At 41.6% G+C, this 27,790-nt stretch overlaps 1 protein-coding gene across 5 annotated transcripts in view; it reads left to right on the top strand.

Moving 5' to 3' along the window:
• The window catches only part of tacc2 (transforming, acidic coiled-coil containing protein 2), a 53,278-nt gene extending 33,582 nt beyond the window's left edge, over positions 1-19,696 (top strand). For 2 of the 5 annotated variants that reach the window (XM_008283467.1, XM_008283468.1), the window contains 17 exons: positions 5,538-5,644; positions 6,145-7,579; positions 9,689-9,737; positions 9,857-10,064; positions 10,443-10,492; positions 10,665-10,774; positions 11,030-11,183; positions 11,598-11,744; positions 12,103-12,195; positions 12,979-13,038; positions 15,120-15,278; positions 15,366-15,442; positions 16,466-16,509; positions 17,853-18,013; positions 18,144-18,250; positions 18,559-18,679; positions 18,768-19,696. In XM_008283467.1, coding sequence (XP_008281689.1) covers positions 5,538-5,644; positions 6,145-7,579; positions 9,689-9,737; positions 9,857-10,064; positions 10,443-10,492; positions 10,665-10,774; positions 11,030-11,183; positions 11,598-11,744; positions 12,103-12,195; positions 12,979-13,038; positions 15,120-15,278; positions 15,366-15,442; positions 16,466-16,509; positions 17,853-18,013; positions 18,144-18,250; positions 18,559-18,679; positions 18,768-18,833 — 3,148 coding nt within the window. In that variant the 3' untranslated portion in view covers positions 18,834-19,696. The remainder of the gene's footprint in view (positions 1-5,537; positions 5,645-6,144; positions 7,580-9,688; positions 9,738-9,856; positions 10,065-10,442; positions 10,493-10,664; positions 10,775-11,029; positions 11,184-11,597; positions 11,745-12,102; positions 12,196-12,978; positions 13,039-15,119; positions 15,279-15,365; positions 15,443-16,465; positions 16,510-17,852; positions 18,014-18,143; positions 18,251-18,558; positions 18,680-18,767) is intronic. The other 3 variants (XM_008283464.1, XM_008283465.1, XM_008283466.1) reach the window with 3 other exon arrangements.
• The last annotated feature ends 8,094 nt before the right edge of the window (positions 19,697-27,790 follow it).

Raw genomic sequence — 27,790 nt, 5'->3', positions numbered from 1 at the left:
CTCAGTGTTGTGTCTGAAAATGACAAACAAATTAAAAAGGAGAACTGCAATTTATGCAAAAGATGGAGGACTGGCATATGATGTGTCTTTATTTATTCATGGCTTTGCATTGGTCTTTCATGCCACATAAATGCTCATATGTGTGCTGGGTGATTTTATTATCCAGATTACACCTGCGAGTAAAAGTATAGGTACATATATGGCTCATCGCTGTTATTGTTGAAAGATAGAGGCTGCAAGAAATCTCTGTGAGTCATTGTTGTTTACATTCTAGCTTTCTCTTCTTCCTCCATCTCTCCATACATATTACCATAAAACCCCCCACCAGACTATGACACTCAAATGCAGTCAACTGAGCACGTCAACATTGTTGCTTTTGTGATGTAAATAAGGATGAGAAAACCTGGAGCACGTGCACAGACACATGTGCATCAGGGTGCAGCACAGTTAGTATGGAGGAAACACAATAGTGCTGCAGGTTGAGCCTGTGGGAAGCAGGATACAGTACAGTAGGTACCGCCGGGAGGCTGGTGGGGTGATGTTTTGTTCTGTGGGAAGGAGGACGCGACTGGCGCGCTGGGAGCAGGAGCTGGTGACCGTGTTGAAATAGAACACGCTGTGTGAGGGGGGGAGTGGAGAGAGTCAGAGTTAGAGACTGAGCAAGAGTGCTCCACTTTGTTTTATTTATATCTCAGACACACTACTGCACAAGGGAAGAAATACCTGGGGAGGAACAGAGGAGAGGGATGAAGGGAAGGGACTGCTCGCTCCGTATGAATGATTTATGGCATAAAACAACCATTTTTAATCTCAAAGCTCTGCGCGGTTCAGACCTTAGAGGACTGAATTCTTTTATAAAAACTAAATAGAGGTATTGATTGCAGCACGGTAGCAGCTGTTTTCCTACAGGTGTGCAGAAGAGAAGCACCATATCTAGCGTTAGTACATTGTGTAACTGTCAAAAACACTGATGCGAGAAAGAGCATTCACACATCAAAGCACTGTAGGGCTCTGATCTGGGAGTGTTAAGTGTTTTGGAATGGACCATTTTATGTTTACGCTCAAGGCACTTTTTAGAAATTCAGTCCAACATGTGTCGTTTTCAGTATTCCTGAGGAGTTATTCTCTACCGCCGCATGTCTTTCAGGCAGTAATCTGAACAAACCTGATGCCATAATCAAATAAAGAGATATTTTAAACCCAACCTCCCTCTTGCTGATATTTTGTCTTGCTGGCCTCCTCACCCTCGTTGTCTTTTAATGTGCCATCTGCTCGCAGTCAGTGCCTCAGATTAGCCTAGATGAGGTATTACTCATTGAGATTATCTTAGTCTGACACTCTTTTGTCTTCGTGGCTTCTTTGTTTTGAGAGGATTCCTCGGACAAAAGGAGGAGAGATCTTTTCCGACTGAAGCTGATGTCAGTCTGGACGGAAGATAGGGAGACACAACTACACGACATCTGCTGTTTGAGAAAAACCCTTTTTCATTCAGGTTTTGTTTATGTGACCTGTAGAGGGTGCACAGTGATTCTCTGTAAGATTTCAGTTCACAGGGTTGAAGAATCATCTGCAGAAGACATAGCTGCTTTGTGTTCTTGGCCTCTCCAAGCTGCTCCCTGCTGACCACATCACATCTGTGTAGAAGGTGTTGTAAAATGAAAATAGGCTGTTGTGGTGTTCAGGGGCTATGATGTAATACTTTAAATCCAGACGCTCATTCATCACAGGGATTAAAGCACAGGAGCTCCCTCTGTTGGCCTCCGTAGTTCTATCTTAGAGGATAGACCACACGTATAGACTCCATATTTTACCTTTATAATAGAAAATGAAGCAGACATGTCGCCTTGTTGTCATACAGTCGCAGTACATGATTTTAAGAAAATTAAATTGTTTTTTCTCATAAAATCAGCTGATATATTATTATTATCACAGACATTTACTAGTGCAAAGCATGTGACAGATTTACAGTTTACTGAACTGTCCCTTTATGCTGCCCATCCCTGACTAAGCTGCAGTTTTTCCCTTTTTGTCTGTCAGGCAAGCTGTAGATTCTTTGATGCCCAGAAAACAACCTAATACCGAAAACAAAAAAAACAACCTGAGAGGAAAAAGATTGCAGGATCAGGAGACGATAACAAAAGGAAGATAAAGTATAGAGAATGAGCAGAAAGTGAGAGAACGCAGGGGGATTAAAGGTAAAAGACGAGGGGATTGGAAACAGCTTGATGATAGTTGGTGTCCAGACAGACAAGGTTTAGACGACTATGGCAGTCGGGAGATGATGGAGGTAGTGTGCGGCAGATAATCCATTGAGGCTAATCACACAGCTGCTTAGAGACCAGCCGCCTGCCTCCATTTATCCCCCCCTTCTGCTCCTTTTTCCATCAGTTTTTATCTAATCACAGTTGCCTCCTTATATCAGTCTTTAATGGTGATGTCAAAATTTGCTTGATTTTCATCTTCTTCATTTCCTGTGAGGTGGTTTTTGGTTTACGTGTAGGTGGAGCCATATTTCCCTTTCCCCCCCCAGTGGCTGGTGAAGCCTCTCCCTCCAGCACTGTGAAAGCTGTTGAGACAGACGGGGTTGAATTTGGCTGGAAGCAGAGACACGTCTGTCTGTCTGAAATGCAGCATCTCCCTGCCTCACGCTGCAGAGTCTCTCTCTCTCTGTCTCCAGGCAGTCATCTCAGCCTGCGAGAGGCTGCTATTAACTGCTGCTCTCTTTGTTTCTATTCGCCCCCATAAATCGACTGCTTACCCACGCTCTGCTTTACCTCTTTTTCTATATTTTGTCTGCTACTATGCACCGCAGGAGCAGAGGAAGGTGTGAGTGCATTAACACAGAAGCCATTTCCTTTCACCCTGTTAATTTGATTCATGCCCACAGTTAATTACAGCACTGCTTTCAGTGTCTGATTTCAGGTTTATCAGATGCCATTGGTATCAGTTTGAATAAAGATGATCAATACTAATCACTCTGCTTGCCTCATATGTCTGCAGTGTGTCTTAATTGCCTTCTCTATCATATAACACACTTTACTGAACCATGTGGTGTGTGTGTGTGTGTTGGATTGTGCGCATCAACCCCCCCCCCCCTTTTTTTTTCGTTTTCATCCACCGTAGTGGAACATATGGCGGGAACAACCTCCAGTTACCATAGTAACACAGTGTTTGCAGTTGCATAAAAAATGTTGTCTGCAAGGACATAAACAGAGCTGTAATGAGTCCTAATTATCTTGTTTTTTTCCTTTTTTTTGTTTTTTTTTGCATCCGTTTTCAAGAAAACAGCGTATTTTTAAGGGCTGAATCGTATCACAGCCATTCACAGGCAGCTGAATCTCTCTTCATTAATACATTTGCAGAAGACTTTTAATTCCCATTCTGCATCTAACTTGTTGTCTTTTATGCTTATTTCATCTTTGCAAACTCTCTGTGTCTTTGTCACTGCCCTTCTGACCATCTGACAATATGATCCCAGCTCCCAGTGATTGATCCAGATGGATGTCTAGGCAGACCAGTCTTATCCTGCTGGGACACACTGGGCCCTCGAAGAGATTACAGCTCTGCCCACGTGCTGTCTCATCTGGCATCACAACACCTTAGCAGGGTTAACATAGTGGAGAAAAAAAAAGCATTAAATAAGCAACACTAATCATTTGATACCTTGTTGTGGTTTTAACATGAGTGTAGCGTGATGAATTGTTTAGATTTGTCAGGGAAGAACATTGCATTGCTAGTAAAACACGTCAGTCTTTGGTTGAGATAAACCTCCATCACTGCTGTGATGTGACATCAGAGATAGAGGACATATTTACCATGACAGCAAGGCATTTTCTACCTAAAAAACATGAATATTTCAGCTCTGAATTTGTGTTTAGTTTGCTCCATGTTGGCCATAGTGATGGTCTGATGGTGTTCCAGACCCCCTGTGTTTTTCATGGTACAGGCTTTTATTTGATCCAATCATGTGTCTTTGACAAAGGACCTCCACATGATGCCCACATGATGCTCAATAGCCTCAGCAACCGATTAGGTGGATCAATAAGGTTTGTGGAGTAAAACTGAGGTGTGTCTTTGCTTTAAGACAAAACTGTTTGTTGCATTTTGCCAAAATTAAGATGGACACTATAAATGAATAAAGTTAAAGGGGTGTAATATTCCAGATGCAGTGGTAACATAGATAACGAGCTTTTTCGGAAGTGGTTTGGCTGGTGGGTAGTAGACCTTTTCTGTATGGATACAGCAGAGTATTTCAGGAGCAAGAGGGAGAGGGGTAGAGGGCGGGAGGAAAGTAGAGAGAGGATGGCTGGGTGAGAGAGAGGGAGGGAGCGAGAGAGAGGTTGCCAGAATATACAGTAATGCAGGAGGTGGGCTTCTGCAGACAGTCTCATTGAGATTGGGAGACATCATTTCTTACTGGGGAGGAGTGGAGACACTGATATGGCTACAAATGACAAAGAGGTGCAACGTGAAAGGACTCTAGATTGGAAACAAAGAGATCTGGATACTGGACATTAGAGAAAAAGAGAGAAGGCAGAGGAACGGTGGGATCCAGTGGTCCCCGCCATCATCGTAGGAAGAGGCAGTGGGCGTCTAGCTGTGTGTCAGGCAGCAACATTGTGGTGCGGAGAGGTGTAGCCCACCGGCAGCCATGGCAGTGAGTGCGTGGCAGGCTCTGTCTCCACTGCAGTGGGCTCGCTGGGGCTGGGATACACTACTGGGAGGGGCAGGAGACGGGAACAGCCCAGACTCGGATCCAGCTCTGGGGCTACTCCGGCGTCTCTCCTGGGGCTCACATCATGACAGTATGATCAGGGCTGCCGGGGAACCGGTCAGACAGAGGTGAGACAGGATGGGAGACGTGGGCTACATGCCGCCAGATAATATACTGACCATCAGAGCATGGAGCTTGGTTTTCAGGGTGTGTTGAGAGCACAAATGCATATGTATGTACAAGATGACAAGAACGACCAATCAATATTTCTTTTGCTTAGAATGATAATGTGTATTGACTTTATTTGCAGCCTTTTCTCATGCACAAATCTATAATATCTTGGTTTTTGGCTCAGTGTTTCCTTCAGTCCGTCGGTTGTGTTTTATAACTGTAATATGTTGAAATGGTCTGGAGTGGTAATCTTTGTGTTGTGATACTGGATCTCAGGTGTGTCATTATCTGTCACCTCACTGCAGATTCAGCATTTTCATTGTAGCCATTAAATTCCTTTGAAAATAAAAACAGAAGCTCGTACTAGCCTGGGGCTTATTGTTTTACCAATACAGGGAATTGCAATTGCTGCCTTACATACTCGATAAAATGCACGCACATGCAATATTCTGCCTTTGTTGAATCTGTATTATAACAAATGTACACAATATATTGCCTCAAGAGTGATATCAGAGCTGCTTGCTTGGAAAATGATTTTGTCCTTTGTGATATAATGTTGTTCTTGACATTAATCGCGATTAATGTATTGATCCTGACATAGAGTCTGATTCACAGCAGCCTTCGCTTACTATGTCCTTATCCTTTGTTATAGGAGCTCAGACTCTGATGGAGCTTTTGAAACCCCAGAATCTACAACTCCAGTGAAGGCTGCTTCTCCCACTGAGCCTCAGAAAGAACAACTAACATCTAATGACAAAGGTACAGAAGGAGATTTATTGTAGGATGTGTGCTTAACTGTTACACAGGTTCATCTTCTGTTACACTACAGTAAACCTGGATTGTTATCGGAAGCATTATTACACCATCTAGTGGAATTAAGTTGTATTTCAGATCTAGCTTTTTTTGTGTTGAGACCGTCTCCAGTGCACAAAACCGACACGTTTCGGATATCATGAAAAGAAACATCGGTCTCCTCTTTCTCTTTCTAGTGTGGTTATTTTTTTCATGCTTTTCTGTACAGTTGAGAGACTCTTAATAAATGATTTATACCACATTCATTTCTATAATTGGATGTGTCAAATACTAGCTGCAGTGTATAGTCTATGCAGGCTTTCTTGTTATCACCTGCATCTCACCTACAAACTGGTTCAAATTTATGATTATCCCTTTTTAGTTATATTTAAATGCTGCTTGGATTTTTTCTTTTTGCTAAAAGAAACATTTGTGTTATATTCTGTATTTTTTTCCATCTTTTGCAGTCCCAGACACCTCAGTCGATAATCCTGACTCTGACTTGACTATAGCTGATGCACCCTCTCGCTCTCCATCCATTGCTTTTGATGAAAACAAGCCCATTGCTGCCAGTGGTACCTATAACATCGACTTTGTTGCTACAGAGCCAACAAGTCACACTCTAACCCGCTCCCTCAGCCTCCAGGGAGGAGAACTAGACAGTTCCAGTCTGTTGGACGGATCAGTGTCAGGAGGTTTCCGTCCACATTCTGAATCCTTCAGTGTAGGTACCGAGAGTGCACCAGGGACACTCCGTAGGCCCAAGAAAGTCCGTCCTGGATCTGTAAAGAAGAAGCCTCTCCTCAGACAAAATTCCAACCCAGAGAGCCCAAGGCCAGCCTCATCCAGCAGCACCCCAGAAATCAAGAAGCGAGCAAAGCCTCGCACTGCCAGCCCTCTCCAAGCTCAGGAGGAAACCGAAGCAGGCTCTGCCACACCAAGTCCTGGAGGAACTCTCAGAAGAACCAGGAAGAACCGTGTGGAGACTCCTCCTCCTCTGCCAGAGGAGACGAGTAGTACCAGCCAAGCCAGCCAAGAGAAGAGCCTTGTCATCCCTGCCTTACCCTTGTGCCAGGAGGAGATCCCTCTTCCTGTTAATCTCACGGTCAACGACGAATCCCCGATTCCTCCTAGTGCCTCCTACAATTGGGATCCAGAGAATTTTGAGAACATCAACCCTTTCAAGACTGGAGGTAGTAAAATTGCCAATTCCCCTGTCTTGGGTCGCAAAGATTCTATCTGTGTCCCCATCGCCACCCCTCCAGAGAGTTCCTCTCTCCCTGCTGTTGAACCATATCACCCCATTCCCCCCGCTTCTCTTGAAGAACCAATTACCAACCCAGAGGAACAACCTATTTTACCCAAACGTCAACCAGTAAGACTGGAGTTTGATTACTCTGAGGAGAGCTGTGAGGCTCCGCATCAAGCCTCTCCTCCACCTAAGAAAGTGGGTAAGAAGCCTGGTGCCAAGATGCCTCTGAGGAAACCAAAGCTGGGCCTGAAAAAGGCACCTCCAGCACAGACGGAGCAGCTGGACAACAACCCTCCGGCAACCCACAACGGCAATGAGGATGAAATTCCTGGGTCCAAAGCATCTTACAACTTTGAACCTGACAAGTGGGATGATCCAAATTTCAATCCATTTTCTTCAAAGAAAGGCATCGCAAACTCCCCCAAACTGTCCAGGCCGTCTTATGAGTTTGACCCCAACAACTTTGATGACTCCATAGACCCTTTCAAATCCTCCAACAAGATGGCCAATTCCCCTCCTAAGGCATCGGCCTCCTTTGAGGTCTCATCCAATGACTATAATGATAATGAAAATGACAACGACAACATTGGAGAACTGCAGGACCAAAACCAGAACAAACCTGCCAAGAAGAAGAAAACTCCTATCAAATCGTAAGTTCACACAGTATTACCAGAGGATCACACATTCTTCCAAAGTCCACACGTTTTTTCAGAACATGTGTAGGAATGTGGGCTTCTGTGAGGATTTTAACTTAGTCTGTGTTTGTATGTGGTTCACTAGTCTATTATGCCAGTGTCGTCTGTCTGTCTCTCTGTCACCTGTGTCTGTGTATTCCCATATGTCACAGGAAGTCCAGGGGTGTGTCCTCTCTATGTTGTCTGTTGTAAGTACAGGGACAACATCACCATCCACCCTTTTTGACCCTTAATTCCACCTTTTAAAGCAGCATGTTGCCCTGCTGTCCCTCTTCCTATTAACAGAAACATCGCAATCCCTTATCAAACAAATCCATATAAAATTTTTGAATTCTACCCATCTTAACTGGAGGATGTCAGTTTTCAGTTTTGTTTTAAATTATGTCTGACATATGCTACAATCCGAGTTGTATGCCAGATAAAGAACATCATAGTACTGTTAAGATAGTCGTACTGGTAAATGGCCTCAGTAATTACTAAAATAAGTGTCAAATATGTTTCAAAATATTTAAGCATTTAATAATTTAATAATTTTGTAGAGAATCCACCAGCAGGGTTGAAATTGTGCAACATTGCATCATGGTTGGGTGTGGTCAGCCATGTAAAAAGCTTTTAACCTTACCAATAGAAGAAGGTGAAACACTATTCAATGAGGTGTTGCTGAATGACGTATTGACAACGTAAAACACATGGAGATTCACCGACCATTTTATTAGGTACACCTGTCAAATTTAATGCAATCCAATATATCAGCTCCTCCATCAGCTCTACCTTTACAAAACTCTTTAGTGGAATTGATGTTGTCAGTGATGCAAGTATAGGGAATGCTTGTTTATTATAAATATTAAATGATGGAGTAATATAACATCTTTCAATATTTTATATACCTGCAATGAATATTTACGACCTCTCTCCTTGACATCAATAATGAACTTAAAGTAAAACCATCACCTTTTTTGCCAACATCATCAACAACTGAAAATATATAAAGTTTGTAAAAGCAGAATTTATGGCAGAGCTGTTGCACTGAATTACATTAGATTTCACAATTGTACCCAATAAAGTCAGCAATGAGTGTATTGCTGTGTTATGTTGGTGCCTTTGGCAGTCACACTTTAACGGACTGTAATGGTTTTGATCAGAACTTTTTCCAAAGCAAAAATATGGCAAGAAATCCAATTAGGTTATGGTCCATCCTCTTTTTCTGCTGAAGCTGGTAAAATGGGTTTCTTCCACGTGTCAGGTGTCCATTTTTAAATGTTCAGCAAGAAGGTGCTTGTGCTCCCTCTTGTGTTCATTGTTGGCTATCACTGAAAAACAGTAGTACTAGATATATATTTTTTCTTTGTTAATTGCCCATTTATATTAACTACAAATGAGCTCAGGAGGTATTACATATCAATTAATGATTAATAGCAAAAATGTACAACATCTGCAAAAATTGCAGAAATTTCACAAGCTGATAAAGCATTACTCAGATAAAAATCCTGCATTAAATTCAGACAGTAAAACAGGATGATTATCTTAAAAGTTGATGAAAATTGCTTGTATTTTTTTAAATAATTTATATATTTTTGGATTTGTGACACTAAACACTGAGCAAGAGAAAGGCGAAAAGTAGAAACCCATCAATAACAATTAATCTACATTAAGTTTGCATCAGTGTCCTAACCACTCAGCTACATTGTCAAAGACCTCCCTGTCTAGGGTCTGTGATATTTGTTGATATGTGTAAAAAGTAAACTGTTCATAACATAATATTCATTTGCCATTACTCTTCACTGTACAGTTACTAACTACAGATTCAACAATAGTCACAAACAGTTTCGCTGTTTCATTTATTTCAGCTGCACAGTAAGTAGTACTGTTGGACATACGGAAATGCTGCTCTATGCAAATTATGTTTTCCTTTTATGCAAAAGCAGATGTATCCATCCAGCTTAACAGGTTAGAATTTGCGACTATAAACACACAGGTTAGACAGTAAGCGTTGAATCTAATAAGGAGTTTCGTACTAAAAGCCCTAAGTGTTTCTGGATCTTGATGATTTTCTTTTTTTCTCAGTAATACTTTCAGAGTGAAGAGGTCACCAAAGAAATCACCAATGTCAGAGGTTTGTATTGATCCATATTTATACTTTCTCACTTGCCTGTCACTGCTATCCATCCGTTTTTCTCCCTCTTTCTTCATCTGACTGTGCCATTTCGCTCTGCATAATTTTTTGTGATGCAGGATGCAACGTCTGCAGATGAACCTTCCTCCCATCATGCACAGGATGACCATGCCACAGACGAGGAGAAGCTGGCCTCCTCCACCAGTCACAAGTGGACGGCTCTGCACGATATGGATGCAGATTTGAACTCTGACCAACAAGAATTCCCTCAGCCATGTGACCTTACATCCTTTGTTAATGAGAACAGTCTTCCTCAGGAGGCTCCAGGTGAGACATAACTGTCTGAGTCTTTGTACCTCTGGCCACCTGCGTCCAAATAACTGCTAAGAGACATCAAAGCATACCACAGACAGATGGGGCTCGAAGGGAAATTCGAAGCTTATATTTGGATAAATCCTCATGTACAGCTATTGGCCACTCTTTATTCATACAACAATGTTATTGATTCTTGTGGCAGTGAAATAAGCCTGCTGGCCCACTGCCCTCTGACCTGCAGAGGCTGTCTGGCTCAACCCATCTGGGTCAGAGATGAACTACACAGTCCTGCTTCAGCCTCTGATCCCATCAGACTAGAGCTCAACACTGGTTGACACGTCTGGTGTATGTCTTCTGCTTTTAATACTTTGTTTTGTCTGTCCGTCTCAGTGCAAGACTATGAAATTGAGTACATGGAGAAGATTGGTTCCTCTTCCCCAGTGAGTATTTGATGTTATTCACTGATTTAGTTTGCATTTGTTTATGTCTGCTGTTTTTAATATTTAGTGTAATTATAATATACATTTTATGTACGAGATTTTGGCTAACAAAAGCAAAGTAACATTAGAAAATTCTGACACTTTTTCTGTTTTCATGTTGTGTGTCTTGTAGCCACTGTCTGTGAAGAAGCCATCTTTGTACTTGAAGTTGGACTCAGTATCTGACAGCTTAACCAAAAACACATGTGCACATGGATCTGAGCCCAGCTCTCCCTGCACAGGGTAAAGTACATTTCACTTGTTGCAACATTACATGGTGAACTATGTGTGCGTTTTAAGTCTTACAGTGCAATGCCCAGCCTCTTTCTTATTCTCGAGTATGGTGAATGTCAACCGCAGTGATTCGGATTGCATAACTCTTGCATTTCAGATACTTCAGCAATGCTTTCATTAACACTGTCATCAATCATACACGGTACATTGCATGTTTTGCGTCCCTCCACCCCCAACTTCGCCTGTTTGTCTCATTCTATGCAGGAGTTTTGAGGAGATGGAGGCCCAGATAACAGCAGGTATGAAGACACCAGTGCTGAGTCCACGGCCTGGTCCCGAGGGCTCCGCTGGGGACAAGGGCAGGAAGAGAGAAAGCGAAGCCCTCAGCCGAACGCAGAGCACAGAGAGGGATGAGCAGGTGAGTCAAAATACCTTTTATAAATATTTAAACTGAGTACGTATCACATATGTTGGGGGGAAAATCATGTCTGTGTCTAGTCACCATCATGTTAAAAAAATCTGTCATTTTTGATTTTGGAACATTTACGCCATGTTATTGTTGAGCCACAAGGGGGAGACAGAGTGCCACTGCTGCGTATGCTTCATCATAGGCCGTGACTCAGCCCTCCAACATGAATACCATCACTCATAGTGATTCTCATTAAAGCTTTGCCACTGATAACAGATAGCCAGTCCGCCACACTAGGCTCCCTGCTTAAATTCAATGAATCAACTCCCAATGCTGCCACTCAAACACTCAGCGCTTGCTTTGCCATGCTGTTCCCTGCCCTCCTCCCTGCCCTCTGCCTACTCCTCCTGGTGCCCTCTGTAGCCCCATAGCCAGGGCCCTGTGGAGGCCCCTGCTCCAGCCCTGGCCATGCCCCTGTTAGACATGCTGTCTGAGTGTGACGACCCCCTGCAGTACCTGGAGCCCGACCTGGCTGAGACCAACCCCACTGCATTCGCCCAAAAACTCCAGGTGTGTTGACAGACCACATATGACCCTACTTGATAAACCTTTCAGGTGTTGGCTCTGGTTGCCCATTTGTGGTCTTGATATGTGACTGTGTGTGTGTGCGTGTTTATGTACGACCATTATTTCCATTGTATCGCCATATTACATCCTGCCTTTTCATTTTCCCATTGTTTCCTCCTCTTTTGTAAGTTTCAGTTTTTAGCTTGATGCGCAAAATAGATTAATGGTGCATAACAATGTAGAGAGCAAAAGTATTTGCGCTCAACTCAAGTTTCTATATGTTTTCCCTTTCCTCTCTCATCCTTGGGCCGCCACCCTCCTCCCTTACCCCTGAAATTTGGCCCTCATGTGTGTGGCCAAGGAGGAGCTGGTGCTTGCTGCCCTGAGGATAGAGGCTCTGCAGGTAGCCAAAAACATCTCTCAGTGCCCCTCCCTCTCCACTGTAACCCCCCAGGTACTGCGCTGAGTCAGCCTGCACCTGCTGTATGCAAGTGTGTGTGGGTGAGTGCGTGAGTTAGATGCATCTTGAATGAGTGGATGGGTGAAAAGCGCAGGTGTGCGTGATTGTAGTGTGTGTGTGCATGAGTGTGTCTCAGCCTGCCTTTCCTTCCTCTTAAACACACCATTCCGAGTGTGACTGTGAAGCCATGGCCTTATGAACATGGTAGCTATACCACTACATCCACAATCCCGCCACCTCTTGCGTCCCCACATATGAAATCTCTAACATGGCTTAACGCGTCCAGCTCCCACCCTGACTAGCAGCAAGTTCCTCCAAGTTGATTACTCAGGAACAGAGTGTTGTGCCTTCTTAGTCCCTTGCCTTTGTTATGCATGTTGGGCAACATGCATGTTGCCTGTTCATGAGAGGCTTACATCAGCATGAATATGACTGGGAATGTCTCACACTAGACGTAATATTCAAAGCTGAGGAATTAAATGGATATAGCACTTCCAGATGTATTTCTTGATGGTTTGCGATCATCGCCTCGAATCCCCAGTCACATTCTTGTTTTGTGATTTAGTCCCTTTCCCAGACTAACAGCACTAACAAACAGCTACAGCAGGTAGGTGTTGACATTGGGTTTAGGTTAAGTTTTCGGTTTGAACCCAGCAATTTGCTGGTTGAACAAGTCCGTGCTGAACCTTAAAGTCGGTGGAAGAGTCAGAACAGGGCAGGCGCTTCCAGGTCGTCTTTCCTTCCATGTCTCATGTTGTTGTCCCACACATTTCACAGTCTCGACTCAAGAAACCCAGCACTCGGCGATGGAATATCAACGGTTCACCCTTATTCAAAGTAAGAGTAACTTGATGCCCCTGTCATCTGTCCTCATCTTAATACCATTACAGTGCAGTCTAAGTATTTGGTCATAAACACGCTTTTCATCATGTTTCATTGGCTCGGTACTCCAGCACACTGGATTAGAAATATCAGCTTTACTGGTGATTGAAGGTGTTCTCATCTACGTCGTCATGAGTGTAGAATTACAGCCCTTGAACACATAATACCCCTAATTTTGGAACAGTGTAGCAAATGATAGGACAATGCTGTCTACATTCTTCACTCAATTTTGATGTGAATGCCTTTAAATTAAACCTGAAATTTAACACTTTACCCTCCAAGTGCTGGACTACAGGGCCAAAATCCCTGTCCAAATACTTACATACTGCACTGTATACTCTAGCTCCAGTAGGTCCCAGAAATCCAAGAACCAACGAGTGATCCGATAACCTTCTTATGGTTTCCCTACAAAACCTGTTTTTTGTGCCAATGAGCAAATTTGTGCGAGCTGTATTTTTTTTTGCCGTTACATTTAGTATCTGTCTTGTAGTCTTTATACTTGTAATACAGTTTATTTTCGTGTTTGATGTAGAGTTCGTCTTGTGGCTTTGACGTGTGTCTTTGATTTGCCCCTTTTATTAAACCTACCTGTGTGCCCTGTGGAGTTTTCCATAACCAAGCAAAAGTTATATATATGCCTCGTGGGCATCCTTGACTAATGTGATTCCTTACTCAGAAAGCACTTGCTAAGCAGATTCTTCTCAAAAGTTTTAGCTGCATCGTGTATCCTTCTGCACTTACGCGAGACAAACATAATGGGGGCCATAGAAAGACCGTTATTATTGCTAGAAATAAAACACTCCACAGGGTACCTTTAAGTAGTATTTCCTCAAGTCTACAGTTTTCCCCGGTAGTAGTCCTACCAGCGACACTAAATTGTTTACAGTTTACTTGACATGTGATCCAGGATGATTTAGCAAAGGTGCTTTTGGTACAAGGGATTCTCTCTGTAACACCAAGCTTTAAATCAGAGCTGCTAGGAGTCATACCAGCACAGGGCAGGTTTGGATTTATTTGCTTAAAGTTTAAACCTCTCTGAACTGGGAGGATAATCCAAATCAGTATAAACAAAGATGTCCATGGTTACCTTAACTTGACCAGACTTTATATTCAGCCAAACAATCAAATTACTGCTCCAGCAAGACCATGCATTAGCAGATCTCTGTCTCCTTGTCCCCTGTGGGCCCCCACCATTTCATCAAATCCTCCTGTAATCCAGGTCTACCAAGGATGACTAAATCCTTTTCAGAACAGGGTTTTAGGGGAACAAAAGTAGTAGTAGAGCAAGGATGGATTTTGCATTTTAATATGATGTCTTATGTGAGGAGTTATTCTGTTCTGTCTGTGAGTATTTTCATAGAATGCAAAGGCCTCATGAACACATGCATACGGGTTTTGGTTTGGAGTGTCCCTACCTCAACATTATCTCCAAACTCTCTCTAATTATACATCCTGGGAATTGTTTCATCTCACATCATAGTCTTTGTAATTGTGCAAAGATTGAGAAAACTTTGTGAAAGGTTGCAGTCAATGATTCTAAACCCAACAGGTAAGACCACTTTACAATGTTGTAACATTAACATGAGACTAACATATATTTCCCTTGCTGCCCAGTCTGCTCCCCTATCCTCCCTCTCCTGTATATGATCAGCTGCTGCCTCCTTCCCCTCTGTCTTGCCTGGACCCAATCACATTCAAGCTACTGCAGTGAGCGGGCAATCATGACCGCTCAGCTGGGGCCAGCATCAGCCAATCAAACGGCTAATACTGTGGCAATGAAGACTGTTTCATCCAATCATGTGGCGGCTGACTAAGTCTTCAGGAAACATCATTAGCTTGCCCTCATTTACATATTAATTTTGCTGTGTGGTACATTTTGATATAGTTCGATGCTGCCTTGCGGTTTGGTTCAGGAATCCTGTTGAGAATGTGGGTGTGAGCTCGACGTTGAGGGTCTCCCGTCTGCAGCTCGGTCTGGTTTGTAACTGGGTATGTTTCCATTTCTTTCCCTCCTCTCCTTTGGTTCCTGGAAGCAGCACAGAGATGTGGCATCTTCAATAGAGAGTGCTGTGTCTAAGAACTCACTGTACGCCAGGACCACCACCACCACCACCAACAATACCAGCTACATCGAAGGAGAGAGTCCCCACCTGCCCAGAGACCTGGACCACTCTTTGGGAATTGCACGAGAGGAGGTGCCCCAAAAATGTTTCTTTTTATCCTATACTGTAGTTGCTGTAATCCAGAATGTCAGGCTTTAACAACTGTATCACCCTCCTCAGATTGTGTCAAAGGAGAAAGAGGTGCTGGAGTGGCAGAAGAAGTATGAAGACAGCCGGCAGGAAGTGGTGGAGATGAGGTAAGAAGAGACACGTTGGGTTGTTATCGCTTTCATTACCGGGGAATCCCATGCAGACACTGCAGCCAGGATTTTAACACCTACCTGGATTGCAAGCGGTGTAATGACACTTAGTGCTGTCAGACTCCACCCATTGTCACCATTTAACCTGCCAATCCGTTTATCTCCCTTAAACTGTCAAACAAAACTACAGGTAACTGCTTAGTGAAGCCAAAACACAATTTCTATCCAAGAATCAGCACGAGAGTTAGCAGTGAAAAATAGATGTAGTTTGGAAGAAATATGTAGGTTTTACAGTCAGACACACGCCTTACGTCAATGAGAAAATGTGTTAAGCGCTTTAAGGTGCTGTCAGTTGGATTATGCGGAACTAACAGCCTGTCAGCAGCTCAAAACTTACTTACACTCGTCTTCAGACAATCAACCTATGTATGGCTACGAATTAGGGTTTGAGGAAACAGAGAGATCCGGCACTGAAACATTGTTCTCTCTCTCAGCAGGTGGTGGTGCGCGTCCAGCTGGCCACTGCTAAGTTAGTGTGGATAAGACAGAGCTTAATTCATTTGACTGATTGGGCTCTGGATAAGGAGGGGTTAAGAGGCTAAGGGAGAGGCATGGCTAATCAATCCTCTTACCACTGGCAACCTGCTTTTACAAAAACAATCTTCCTGCTGGGCCCTGATGTTCTTTTGCCTCTTTCAATAAGATTATATGTAAAAAAAATATGTATATAAAACGATGATCATAGTTTAGGCCACGTAAAACTTTGCCATTACTCATAATTTAGAATTTTCAAAAGTTGTAGCCTGAAAACAATTTCTGTTTGTCATTAACTTAAATTCCAACAAAAAAAAGTCAAAAATGTTTCCTTCGCTTGTTCTTGATGATCACGTTTTCCTAGTAGCATATAAAAACAATGTCAAAGCTTTGAATACAGAAACGATCGGTACGCTTGAAAATAATTTATGACGCACTGGTATGACCTCATCCATTTTCTGAAAATGTACAATTTCTCATCTACAGGAGAATTGTTGCTGAGTATGAGAAGACAATTGCCCAGATGATAGGTGAGTTCATGGTTAAATATAGTTTTTCAGCTGATTACAAAACCCATGCATTGATTTCACTGCACATTAAAAACCAGCTATTATGTCACTATTTTTTGCACTTGTTTATTTCCAGCATTATATACTGTATATCCACCTTAGCCACTGATTTCAGACAGTTGAGTATTTTTTTTCCCTCTGCAGCATCTTAGCAAGGTGCTTGCATTCATACTTGATTGATTTAGACTGAGTCCAGGTGTCAACGGAGGAGGGAAGTATTCACCTTTGCCCACTCGTGTCCAACTTCTCTGGACTCATTATATTTCACTGCAGGCTCACTCTCTGCATTATTCCTGCTCTCACCTACATTTTTGTCACCTCTGGACATTCCTGAAGATTTGATTTAATTTATTTTTTTTTTTGCTGCAGTCTATTTTCATTTCTTACCCTCATTAAAGCACTGTCACAAAAAGGAACAATCTGTCTCTGCTCATGTCTAACACTCGGCTCTCTCACGTGTCCTGCCCTCCCAGCTTGACTTAACACAGTCCCTTCTTTTCTGTTCTGCTCCCATCTTTGCCCCTTACAATTTGATAACCCTGACAGGCATGCCAGGTGAGTAACGCGTAATTGTCCTTCACTTGTTTGCGTCAGCTCAGATCGATCCATCCGTTCGTCAGAAAGGGGAGCAGATGTGCTCACTTTCTTCATCTCATCACAGTGATATTTGTTTGTCCATTTTGTTGCATATCATCCTGTAAGCTGTTACATTTAGTTGTTTTTTTTTTGTTAATGGCTATAAAGAACAAAATCTTTTGGCATTTTTTTTTAAATTCACCTGCCCTTTATGTAATCTCTCAGTTGCTCAAGTGAGGTCCGATGTTACACAAATTTGATGAGACACTGGAAACCTGCACGTAAACATCTGGATTTAACCCTTGACTGAAGATGGTTGTGAAAGTCCTTCATGCAGCTTTACAGAGATAAGCAGATCTAAGCTTGTGACAGGAAAGGAAAGGGAAAGTTGGGAGGGGGCTGAAATACCATTGGGGGGGGGGGCTACTTAAAGCAAACCAGCTACCAGTTCTGCCTTGATGGTAAACAGGTCTCTTTTTGATTTTCCCATTGTTCAGTGTTTTTGTTTGCATGCTACTCTGGTTTAACAAAAAATGCTCATATAGTGTAGTAAAAAACAAATGTTGTTAAATCATACTAACCCACAAATCCATTTTGATATATTGTCAAAATGTCAAAACAGTGTTTGTGCGTATGTATGTGTGTTGTTTAAACAGTATATGTGCTCACTACAGTCGAATCCTCAGCGGATAGAGTGATAATCTACAGTGTGTTTGTGTGTCCATCAGAGGATGACCAGAAAGAGAAATCTCTCTCCCACCACACCATCCAGCAGCTGATCATGGAAAAGGACCAGGCCCTGGCCGACCTCAACTCTGTGGAGAAGTCTCTGGCCGACCTCTTCCGTCGTTACGAGAAGATGAAAGACGTGCTGGAGGGCTTCCGCAAGGTAACGCGCACAAATTATTCACAGCTAATGACTTTTTTTTTTTTTCCCAGCACGACCGCATTGTAACTCACCTCAGATTTTGCTTGACAGCCTCGTGGCAAGTAATTAAAATGTTTTTTGCTCCTTTCAGAATGAAGACGTATTGAAAAAGTGCGCTCAGGAGTATCTGTCCAGGGTCCGCAAGGAGGAGCAGCGATATCAGGCCCTGAAGATTCATGCGGAGGAGAAATTAGACAAGTGAGTCTATACGTACTCTCATTATGTCACGCTGATTCCATAATGACTGTGTTGTTTTCCCCAAAGTGAGAACACCACAATGCACTAACTGCACAATAACTCAATGCCCAGAGGAAATATGTTTGGATGTAGGCCAATGTAATTAGCTGTTCCTGTACATTGCTTATATTCCATCTACTTGGAATTTCTAAAGATGAATTCTTTATTGGCTTTGCCGCTGTGAGGTTTTGCTTTCATAAGGCTTTACAAGCACTTGAGGGTTATGCAGAGGTGACTTGATTCTTATTGTATTACTTTTATTTCTCCAGGGCCAATTCAGAGATAGCTCAGGTGCGGGCCAAGGCCAAGCAGGAGCAAGTTGCCTACCAGGCCAGTCTGAGGAAGGAGCAGATGAAGGTGGACTCTCTGGAACGCACTTTAGAGCAAAAGGTCAGCAGTGGGATGTAAAAATTAATCAGAAGAAATATCCATGCATATCCAAGGGTATAAATCGACGTTTTCAACTATTGTTTTACAGAACAAAGAGATTGAGGAGCTGACAAAGATCTGTGACGAGCTGATCGCCAAGATGGGGAAGAGTTAGCAGCCGCACCACAGCCTTGCCAAATCTCACAGATACAAAGAGCGGTTCTTCAAATGAAGTCAATCGCTCTTCCAAGAACTGACAGACATTTAAGGCCAAAGTGGTCTTGGGGTTTTATTTCCTACTGACTTTGTGTATACAGGATCCACAGGAATGGCTTCCTCTTAATTAATCTGTACATTTTTGATGTGTCAGTGTATCGTGCTGTATCGGGGGTCTGGTTTAAAGTTTTAGAAAATTTATCATATCATTAATGAGTGTGTACGTGTGCGTGAGTGCGTGTATGATAACGAGAAAGTGCAAGCATTGTTTGTGGGTTAAATTATCTATTATGATGTTGCCATGACAGCCACTGAGGGAGAAGACTGTTTACCCACTCCTGTTATTGTCTCCTGTTAATACGAGAGAAAGATAGACCAGATGCTTAGATTTATTCATAACATGTCGACACACTAAGAGAACACAAACTATCACAATAGCTTCTTGCATGTGAGAGAGAAAGAAAAACTTTTAATGTTAACGTTTGTATATACCGTAGGAAATTCCAAGTATGAAAAAGACTCATCTGCATTTTTGATAGTTATTCTGTCACCCTCTGCCCGCTTCCCTCACGTAACCTTGTAGATATTTGTCATACTTGTCATAGCTTTTTTCGATGAAATCGTGGAACTTTATTTTTTGGATTTTATTTTGATATAAAGCAAACTAATCGTGACTGTATTCAGTTGTGACCGGGAGTAATTTAATTTCGGATGGATATGTCCTAGTCCTGCAATGGTCGTTTGTCACACTGAGGGATAACTTCTCTGCACAGCTACTGTACAGCATCTGCTTACAAAGTGCAATAAAAGATGGCAATACAGCTCACTGTGTTTACTCTGCTTCTTTCCCTCCACGTGGTGAGGTATTGTATTTGCATTGCTTGAAATATGGAGACAGCGATTTTAGAAGTGGCATGAATAATACATTAGGATTAAGGTGTGACTGTGGGTATTTGACAATATCCTGATTCCAGTCAGTGTCTGAGGAAGGTGAGGCAAGTTTGTTTGTGTAGCATATTTAATGCACAAAGGCAATTCAATGTCCTTTATGTAGGGCCTTGTAATGACAAAGAGTGTAAAACATTCAACATAAAAGAAGAAAGGCTTACTTAAAATGTAAAAAATAAATTAAAGTGCAGGCTTGAGTGAAAGGGCAGACAAGTTTAAACAAAAATTTAGAAAGTATGTAAAAGTGTCACATTCTTGAGGTCTAAGGGAAGCTGATTCGAATGGAATAACAAAATACAACGGCACAGGTGATTTGCTGGGGTGCAAATGATGCACCGATGCTTTTTAAACCTTTGGTGTCATTTCCACCTACTTCAGATATTTTAGAGGGATTCTTAATTGCAGCACGTCTACCACAGCTTTTGCTTTTGCTTTTCCTTTTGCTAGGGGGCATATGGAAAAATGTTAATTTTTTTTGGGGGGGGGAGTAAAATATACATGTTTATCCACACATTTTTAGGAGCAAAGTAAACACACATATATATACTGTAGAACTGTAAATTGCTTTAAGGTTGATCTGCTGTAAGGTTGTTGTAAATGAGACAGGATGGAAATTAGTTAGAAAGCAAGCAGATGTTGAAGTGGATTGCTGAAAGTGGTATGTAAATGCTGGAAAATCAAGGTACTGTCACTCAAAGTGGTAACACTATGAATACTAAATCCCGGAACAAGTCTATATATCAAGTCTGGTATCACATTCTCCTATATGAAAAAATAGCTTTTATTTAGTCAACAGTGTTCAAATAGCATTCAATTTAAAATTAGGCTATAGGAACATAATAAGTGATGTCGCTGAAGACGTAATTGATTTGGTCTGTCAACAAAAATAGTTTGGCACTAAGGCTTTAGACCATTACAGAGTAAGTTTTTGACAAATGCTGCGCCTTGGCAGCAAATAGAATAATATATTTAGAACAGCAGCGTCATCGAGACAGATGGTAGCCTACTTGAAATGATTTAGAACAGTTCTTGGGACAGTAATGTACAATTTCTGATTTTTAACTCTAGATTCTGTGTTAATCTTTCCACATGTCCAACTGAAGAAGTGACTCTGTTTGTATCAAGTCGATGATGGTGGAATAATGACATATACATTTACATAGCAATAAAATGATGCTGAATAATCTTACACAGGGGAATGTATATCAACAATCATCAATCCTGCAGCACATTAACCTGCCATTGACAAAACTTCCAGTCAAAGTTCCTTTCTTACACTGATCAATCCAGATGCAGCAAGATGATGAAAGACTGGACCAGACAGGGGCAGGCAAGGGAAGAGCCAGCCTCAGGATGGGTGTGGCCTGAGCAAAGAGGTGAGGTAAAAGGTTTAGGTTGAGTCTGACCAGTAGAACTACTGACACTCAACGCAGAGCCTTGGGCCCCGGTGCAGGGGCCGGTAATCTCCTGGTTGGTGAAGGAAGGGATATTAGCTCATCTGATAGCACAGATTAAGCTCAGGGGGCTTTAGAAACAAACAACCTGCTTTTCAGAGTGTGATCAGGACGAGCGAGGACCACCAGCACCATGAGAACTGTCCAATACTGTCTGCTGCTGCTGCTTTCCCTGGTCCTGCTGTCAGCCAACAGTAAGAACCTGGTTTTCTTTCTCTACGCCACTCTTTTGTCCATCTTCCTTTCATCCTTTTCCCCTATTAGATCCCTGCCCAGCTCTCTGTCCACCTGTCATTTCAACTTGAGTCTCCCTTCAGACACTCTTCTCTTTTGCCACTCTTAAATTTCCAAGAGCTGGTCACAGTTTTTTTTTTCTGTATTTTTGTCTCTGAGAGGCAGAAACCTGTTGAGTGAATGAAATGGCTCTACTTTATGACACCAGGAGAGTAAATGTTGGCCATGCTGCAGTTATTTTCTCAGAAACCGCCTGACATGTTTGAAAACAGACTGAGACCTTACAATGGCACCATATTTATGCCACATTTGCAAACTGCTGCTAATTTCTGTGGTGACGCTCTGAGTTTTTGTTTAATTTCAGTCCGTCATCCTCCTCTGTAACTAGCATGCAATCCCAGCAGCTAATCTCTTAATAGGCCTGGAGGCTAATACTTCTAGCATGTGTGTGGAGCGGCTGTGGGGATAGACTGGGGTCAACCACCAACAGCAGGGGACATTTATATGACATGTCAACACACACAAGAGTGAATAAGCAGGAAAGAAAATTAGCCAATTACAAATTTCAAAGAATTTTTATGTTGGTGTTTTTAAAGTTTCACACTCAAAGTTGTTATTTTATCAGTAGAAAAGCTTCAAATCTGACACATTAGTCATTTAGTCTCACTGTTTGTTTTGAAATTGTGGTCAATATCTGCTCAGAAACACTTTAATGTGCCCAAGCAACATTTTTTTTTTGTATCCTCCTGCCATTGAATCTGAGTGATGACACACACATCTGGGGTTGACGGAGGTTATTTAGATGGCCAATGCAAGAGATGTGCTGCTGCAGAGAATATTTGAGGCTTTTGCTCTGATCCGCTTAGGAGGCAGCATTAAAGTCTAGAATTTAGGAGATGGATGGAGGGTTTCAAAAGGAAGCGTTAAAGTAATATTTTAAAGGTCAGTTAGTTCTCAAATAGCTGCTCCCCTTCCTCGGGAGAGCTTTAGAAATACATTTGTGTGTTTTATGTGCTGAAGTAGGCTCCTGAGGCATTAGCTGAAGTTTACAAAGATGCATTTTTTAAATATCAGAGCACTGGTTTACCTCTTTGATTGATTTGGGAAGATTTGGGCGAAGGAAGTGATTAATTAGCACTCTCTCTTCACTTCACCGTGCCTGCAGAACAGCCTCCCACATCGGAAATTTACAAGGCCTGCATGTGCGTGTTCATCAAACCCGTAGATCCTGAGTAAATAAAGGATGAAAGTATCAAGAGTTGAGATCCTTGAATACACTTGCTCACTCACGCATCTGCTAAACGACTGAAGAGTCGAGGAAAGGATTTGGCCCCTTGTAGATTTTGCATGATCTTAAGTAACAATGACTCCGAATTTATGATAAAAAAAGAGGCTGATGTAACTTGAATATGCCACAGTGCAGACTTTACTAAGTAAGAACAGATGGCTGTCTTAAGAATCGCTTGCACCAGTGTCTAAATATGGGATTTTAAAGGACAAACATTGCAGCATACTTGATCCATAACTGAACTAGTTGTGCCTCGAGAGAAGAATACATCTAGAATACAGCTGACACAGGCTTTTTTTTTTTTCCTGCCACAAAGATATTTAGTGCAAAATCCTAGATTATCATTGTAAACAGTTTCCATCAACTCAAGCAGCAACATCTGGCCAATCTAAGAATGACAGAGCATTTAAATACAGCAGTATTATACTGTCCTGCAGCAGCCGAGTTTAGTTTGTGTCTGTATGGCTTCCCTGACACCAGTTTGCTGTGTCTGAAGCACAATTTCTAATCTCTGTTTTAACATTTTGTGTAATCATAACTTCATCTTCTTCCATCTTTGATGCTCCGTATCTCTGAACTGCCCATCACCAAGATGAAACTATGTTTTGTAGATCAATATACTCTTTTAAAACAACATGCCATGCTTTGACTTGTTTTGATTGACTTGTTTTGATTGATTCCTTTTCTGCTTTCATTCAGGTGAGGCTTTGCGATGTTACACCTGCATGGGCTCCAATAATGCTGACTGCAACCGGCAAGGCTCCAAATCCTGCCCTAGTTACTCTGATGCCTGCGCTGTAGTGGTGGGCCATGACAGTGAGTCCAACAGAGACAGTGTAGTAGCCTTTCTTTTTTACCAATTTACTTTCTGCCCATTTTTTTTATTTTTTTTTGCAACAATGCATAGGAGTGTGTTTAATAGAGGACAGGCTGCTGTCTGGAGCCACATCTCAGTCAGCAGGGGGTCTGAGGCTTTTAAGTAAATGAAGAGCTTTTCTGCTTCTGCTCAATGACCATGCTTAATTAGGATGCCATGTGTTCATGGCACAAAGACAGATTTCCTAAACCGCAGCCAAGATTTCATTTGTAGTTAGCTGTAGCGATGGTATTTCCATTTAACTGATTTCACTTACAATTTGGACTAAATTTAGAAAAGGTAGAAACCTACAGCATGTAGGATCTCTAGGGAGAGTTATTTACTGCAATACTGTTCTTAAACCTGTGGTAACTGTTTTTAGGCCACTGGTTTTCAGTCGCAATGAGCTGTGACAGAAAAAAAATGTAAAAAAATAAATAAATAAGTCTTTTCAAGCAAGTAAAATGCAGTTGAAGTGCTTTACAAGCGAATAACAAAACATTGGATGTTAAAAAATAGATTTAGAGGAAAATGGACCAAAACAACAAAACTGAAAAGGACAGAATACAAAGTAGTGAAGACAATAAAAGCGAAATAAAAGCAATAAAAATTATTTTAAAAATAATAAAATGAAAAACAAGACTAAGTCAGGCAGGCCTGTTCATTATTGCAACAAATATCATTGGCTTACTCTGGTTGGTCCATGTAGCAGAGCTGCTAAATCAGGGCACCTGACTTCTATTTCTGTCCGTTTGTAGGTGGCGTGATGAAGTCGTGCTCCTACAGGTCTTTCTGCAGCCAAGCCAACAGCCAGGGCTACAGAGCTCCAGGTGTCAGAGTTCACTGCTGCTACAGTGATAACTGCAACGCCTCAAGCTTCGCCTCACGGCTGCCTGGACTCAACTGTTTGCTGCTGCTTCTTCCGTTGTTGTTCCACTGCTTATTCAAGTAGACACACAGCTCAGCTGAATCATGCCAACAAGTATCCACCTGTAACACAAATGCCAACTACTCTGCCAAATAACACCAGCCTCATTTCACACTTCATGCCGTCCTGCTCGCTACCACTCCAGTTAACTCTGATTTACTTCACTAGCCCAAACACAAACGTAGACATCACGGAGATACTGCACATGGCAGAGCTTGAGGTTTAAGGTGTGACTGTGTGGATTATGCGCACCATGTTGGACTGAATCCATTAAGAAGTACTCAAGTAGATGCGTCTTTCAATGGATTTCACTAAGCCAATAAGTAGAAGATCCTGAGGGAAACGCTGAAATAACAGGCGGAGATCATTTTTTGTTCTCTTCCCACATTAAAGCGGAAAGAGGAAGAGCTTCCACATCCTGCTTTGATGCTCATCACACAATTTGTGCACGACAACAGGAACTGTATTTTTATTGATCACCTATCAAGATATATTTTCCTGCATCTTTTCTGTCATATGTGTCAATATACACAATTATTTCATCATAGTTTGTGTCGCAGCAGATGTCACTGTGGCTATATTTGGCACTGAGACCCCACTCAGCTGCTGTGTTGTTACATCATTAGCCTTCTTCTTGTCAGTTACACAGCTGACTTCTATGTGATATTTTGAAGAGGCACAGGAGGAAAAAAAATGCTTCTCATGCACTGTAAATCCACATAATCCTTTTACATGCCCGTGGCCAGGTGTGGTGCTCTGATGAGGTTAATCCACTGCGTTTGAAGTCACTTAAAGAATTACTGACTTTATAAAGAGACTCTCTGCACACTTCACTGATGGATGACTCACAAGTAGAGGCAACTATATGAAACATATCCGTGCACAAAGACCACAAGACATGTCCAGAGGGCAAATGCACACTTTATTGTGTACTTCTTTTTGCAGTAATTTCTTTGGAATTCATCTTGTGATGTACATTAAATACATAACCTGAAGCTGTTGGTGTCTTTATGAAATTTTAGTTATATTGTTCACTTAAATGTGTAAGTAAGAAGTTACATGATACTGTATCATATTGTCTGTTAGTAATTTTACCTGCACGCTCAAGTCTTCGAGTGTGTACATTCATACACTGGGTTTATGTACATTTCTCACTATGGATATTTTTTTAATTAAAATGAAAATGAATCATCAAAAAACTAAGATGACCATCTTTTCTGAACTACATATAATATAATTCATGGACATGTATTATAATCCTGAATGACACAATGGAACTCATGCCGGATGTATAAACCTCATCCCAGAACTCATCAAAATCTCAAAGTCCTTCTGTGACTGTCCCTGTGTGAATGTGATTCTTTCTGTCCTAAAAAAAAAAACAAAAAAAACACAGATCCGTAAAAACTGTCAAGGGTGAGAGATTGTATCAACCTCTTTTAACATTAAAAACAGCACTCAGATCAAGTGAATTAACCGCATTCCACTGACAGACTTTGTTTCTAAGAAAAAATAAATCCTGTTGCCAGTTTAAAGAATTTGCATTTTGCTCTTTGTTTTATCATTTTTAGTTACTGATGAGTGGTGCACTCGAGCAAAAGCCAATAGAGGGAAAACTTCACAGTACCACTGTATTTATGTGTTAATCAAACAACATATTCACTAATTATTAGGACTCAAATATTCAAAGGGTGTTTTTGTGCTTCTAAGCTACAAAGTTATATTATATTGTTTCCATGCGGTGTTTTTACTGTTAGTATCTCCACTTTGGCTTGCTTAACTTCTTTCCTTTATGTATATATAGTATATATATGGGATGCCTGAAAATATTATAACTCTAATGTGACCAACTACACAGAAAAGAAAACTGTCACAAAAAAAAAGAAAAAAAAAAAGAAAAAAGTGTACTTTTATATTATATTATATTTTCAACAGGATACCAACAGAATTGTGTGACGAGGCTTTGCTCTTTCTCTGTCCTGGCAATCTGAGGTACGTCCAATGCTAGAGAGCAAAGATCAATTTAAATACATGATGGAGTTAAATAACGAGGCATGCTTTGTTTGAACTGGGGTTGTTTTGTAATAAAATGAAGTACACAAGAAACTTGTGATTGGGAGAGATCAAGAAAACCTCATAGAGCACAGGTCACATTTGAAACTATGTAGTCTGTATATGTTTATGTGCACATTAACAGACATGAAGCACTGACATGCATTTTACATGAGCTGTGTTTTGATGCAATCCTAATATTTACAAGCCTCATTATATAGCAGCTGGAGACAGCCGCTGCTGTCAGACCGATCCATATTAATATATTATTCTTTTACATGTGGGATATGTAATGTTGACATCTGTTAGATAGATGATATTTACTGTTTATAGAACATCTAACCTAAAACCACTCAATATGACAAAACCAGCAATGTATTAAACATTATTGTAAGACATCCACATATTAAACATTTTAAATAGCGTATGTTTTGTATATAAAGTACAACATGAGTATCTGTTTATTTTCTAATTGCAACAGAGAATGGGGTCTTAGCAGCACATTATATATATATATCCCTATGCCTTCATGTGTTCACCTACAGCAGCAGTTTCCCCTGATCTGTCTGATCTTGCAGTTCTCCCTGTGTCCACTGTGTGGCAGTCTATCCACACTTGTGACTTCAGCAGATGCCATCAAATTTACAAGATTGTTGCAATTCATATTGACCAACCACGCCTCATGGGTACTGCTGAGATTGGCTTGAGTCAATAGTAATAATGATTTTACTGCTTTATCGCTGTCTGCTGGGGTTTGCGCTTTATTTAAAAACGTGAACATTTTCCTTTTTTCCCTTTGCTTCTTGCTTAGAAAGACTCTCTTTTTCGGTTTTTGTTCTTTCTCGTGATGTCTCGCTGCTCTCTCCTTTGACAGGCAGGTGTGAGAGTGTGAACGGATTGCCCTGGAGGGGGATAGACACTGACCCCAAACCGCCAGGCTCCAGGATCGTTCAGCTGGAGCATGTTCTGGGTAGTCACATCCACAGACAGCCAAAAGAGCGGCCCCATGTCAGCCCTGAAAGGCTTTATTTGAAAGGCTTCATTTACTTTAACTTTAATTAGGATGGGAGGTGAAGGCTGGTCTAAACTTGAAGGCCTGCTGGAGGGGCAAGATGTAGATGGGAGGTGTCTAAAGTTTGTCTTTAAGGGCTCATGG

The sequence above is a fragment of the Stegastes partitus genome, unplaced genomic scaffold (genome assembly GCF_000690725.1).
Source record: "Stegastes partitus isolate 25-593 unplaced genomic scaffold, Stegastes_partitus-1.0.2 Scaffold314, whole genome shotgun sequence".
Lineage (NCBI taxonomy): Eukaryota > Metazoa > Chordata > Actinopteri > Pomacentridae > Stegastes > Stegastes partitus.
Note: the sequence above shows the minus strand (reverse complement) of the source record. Positions and strands in the feature narration are given on the sequence as shown.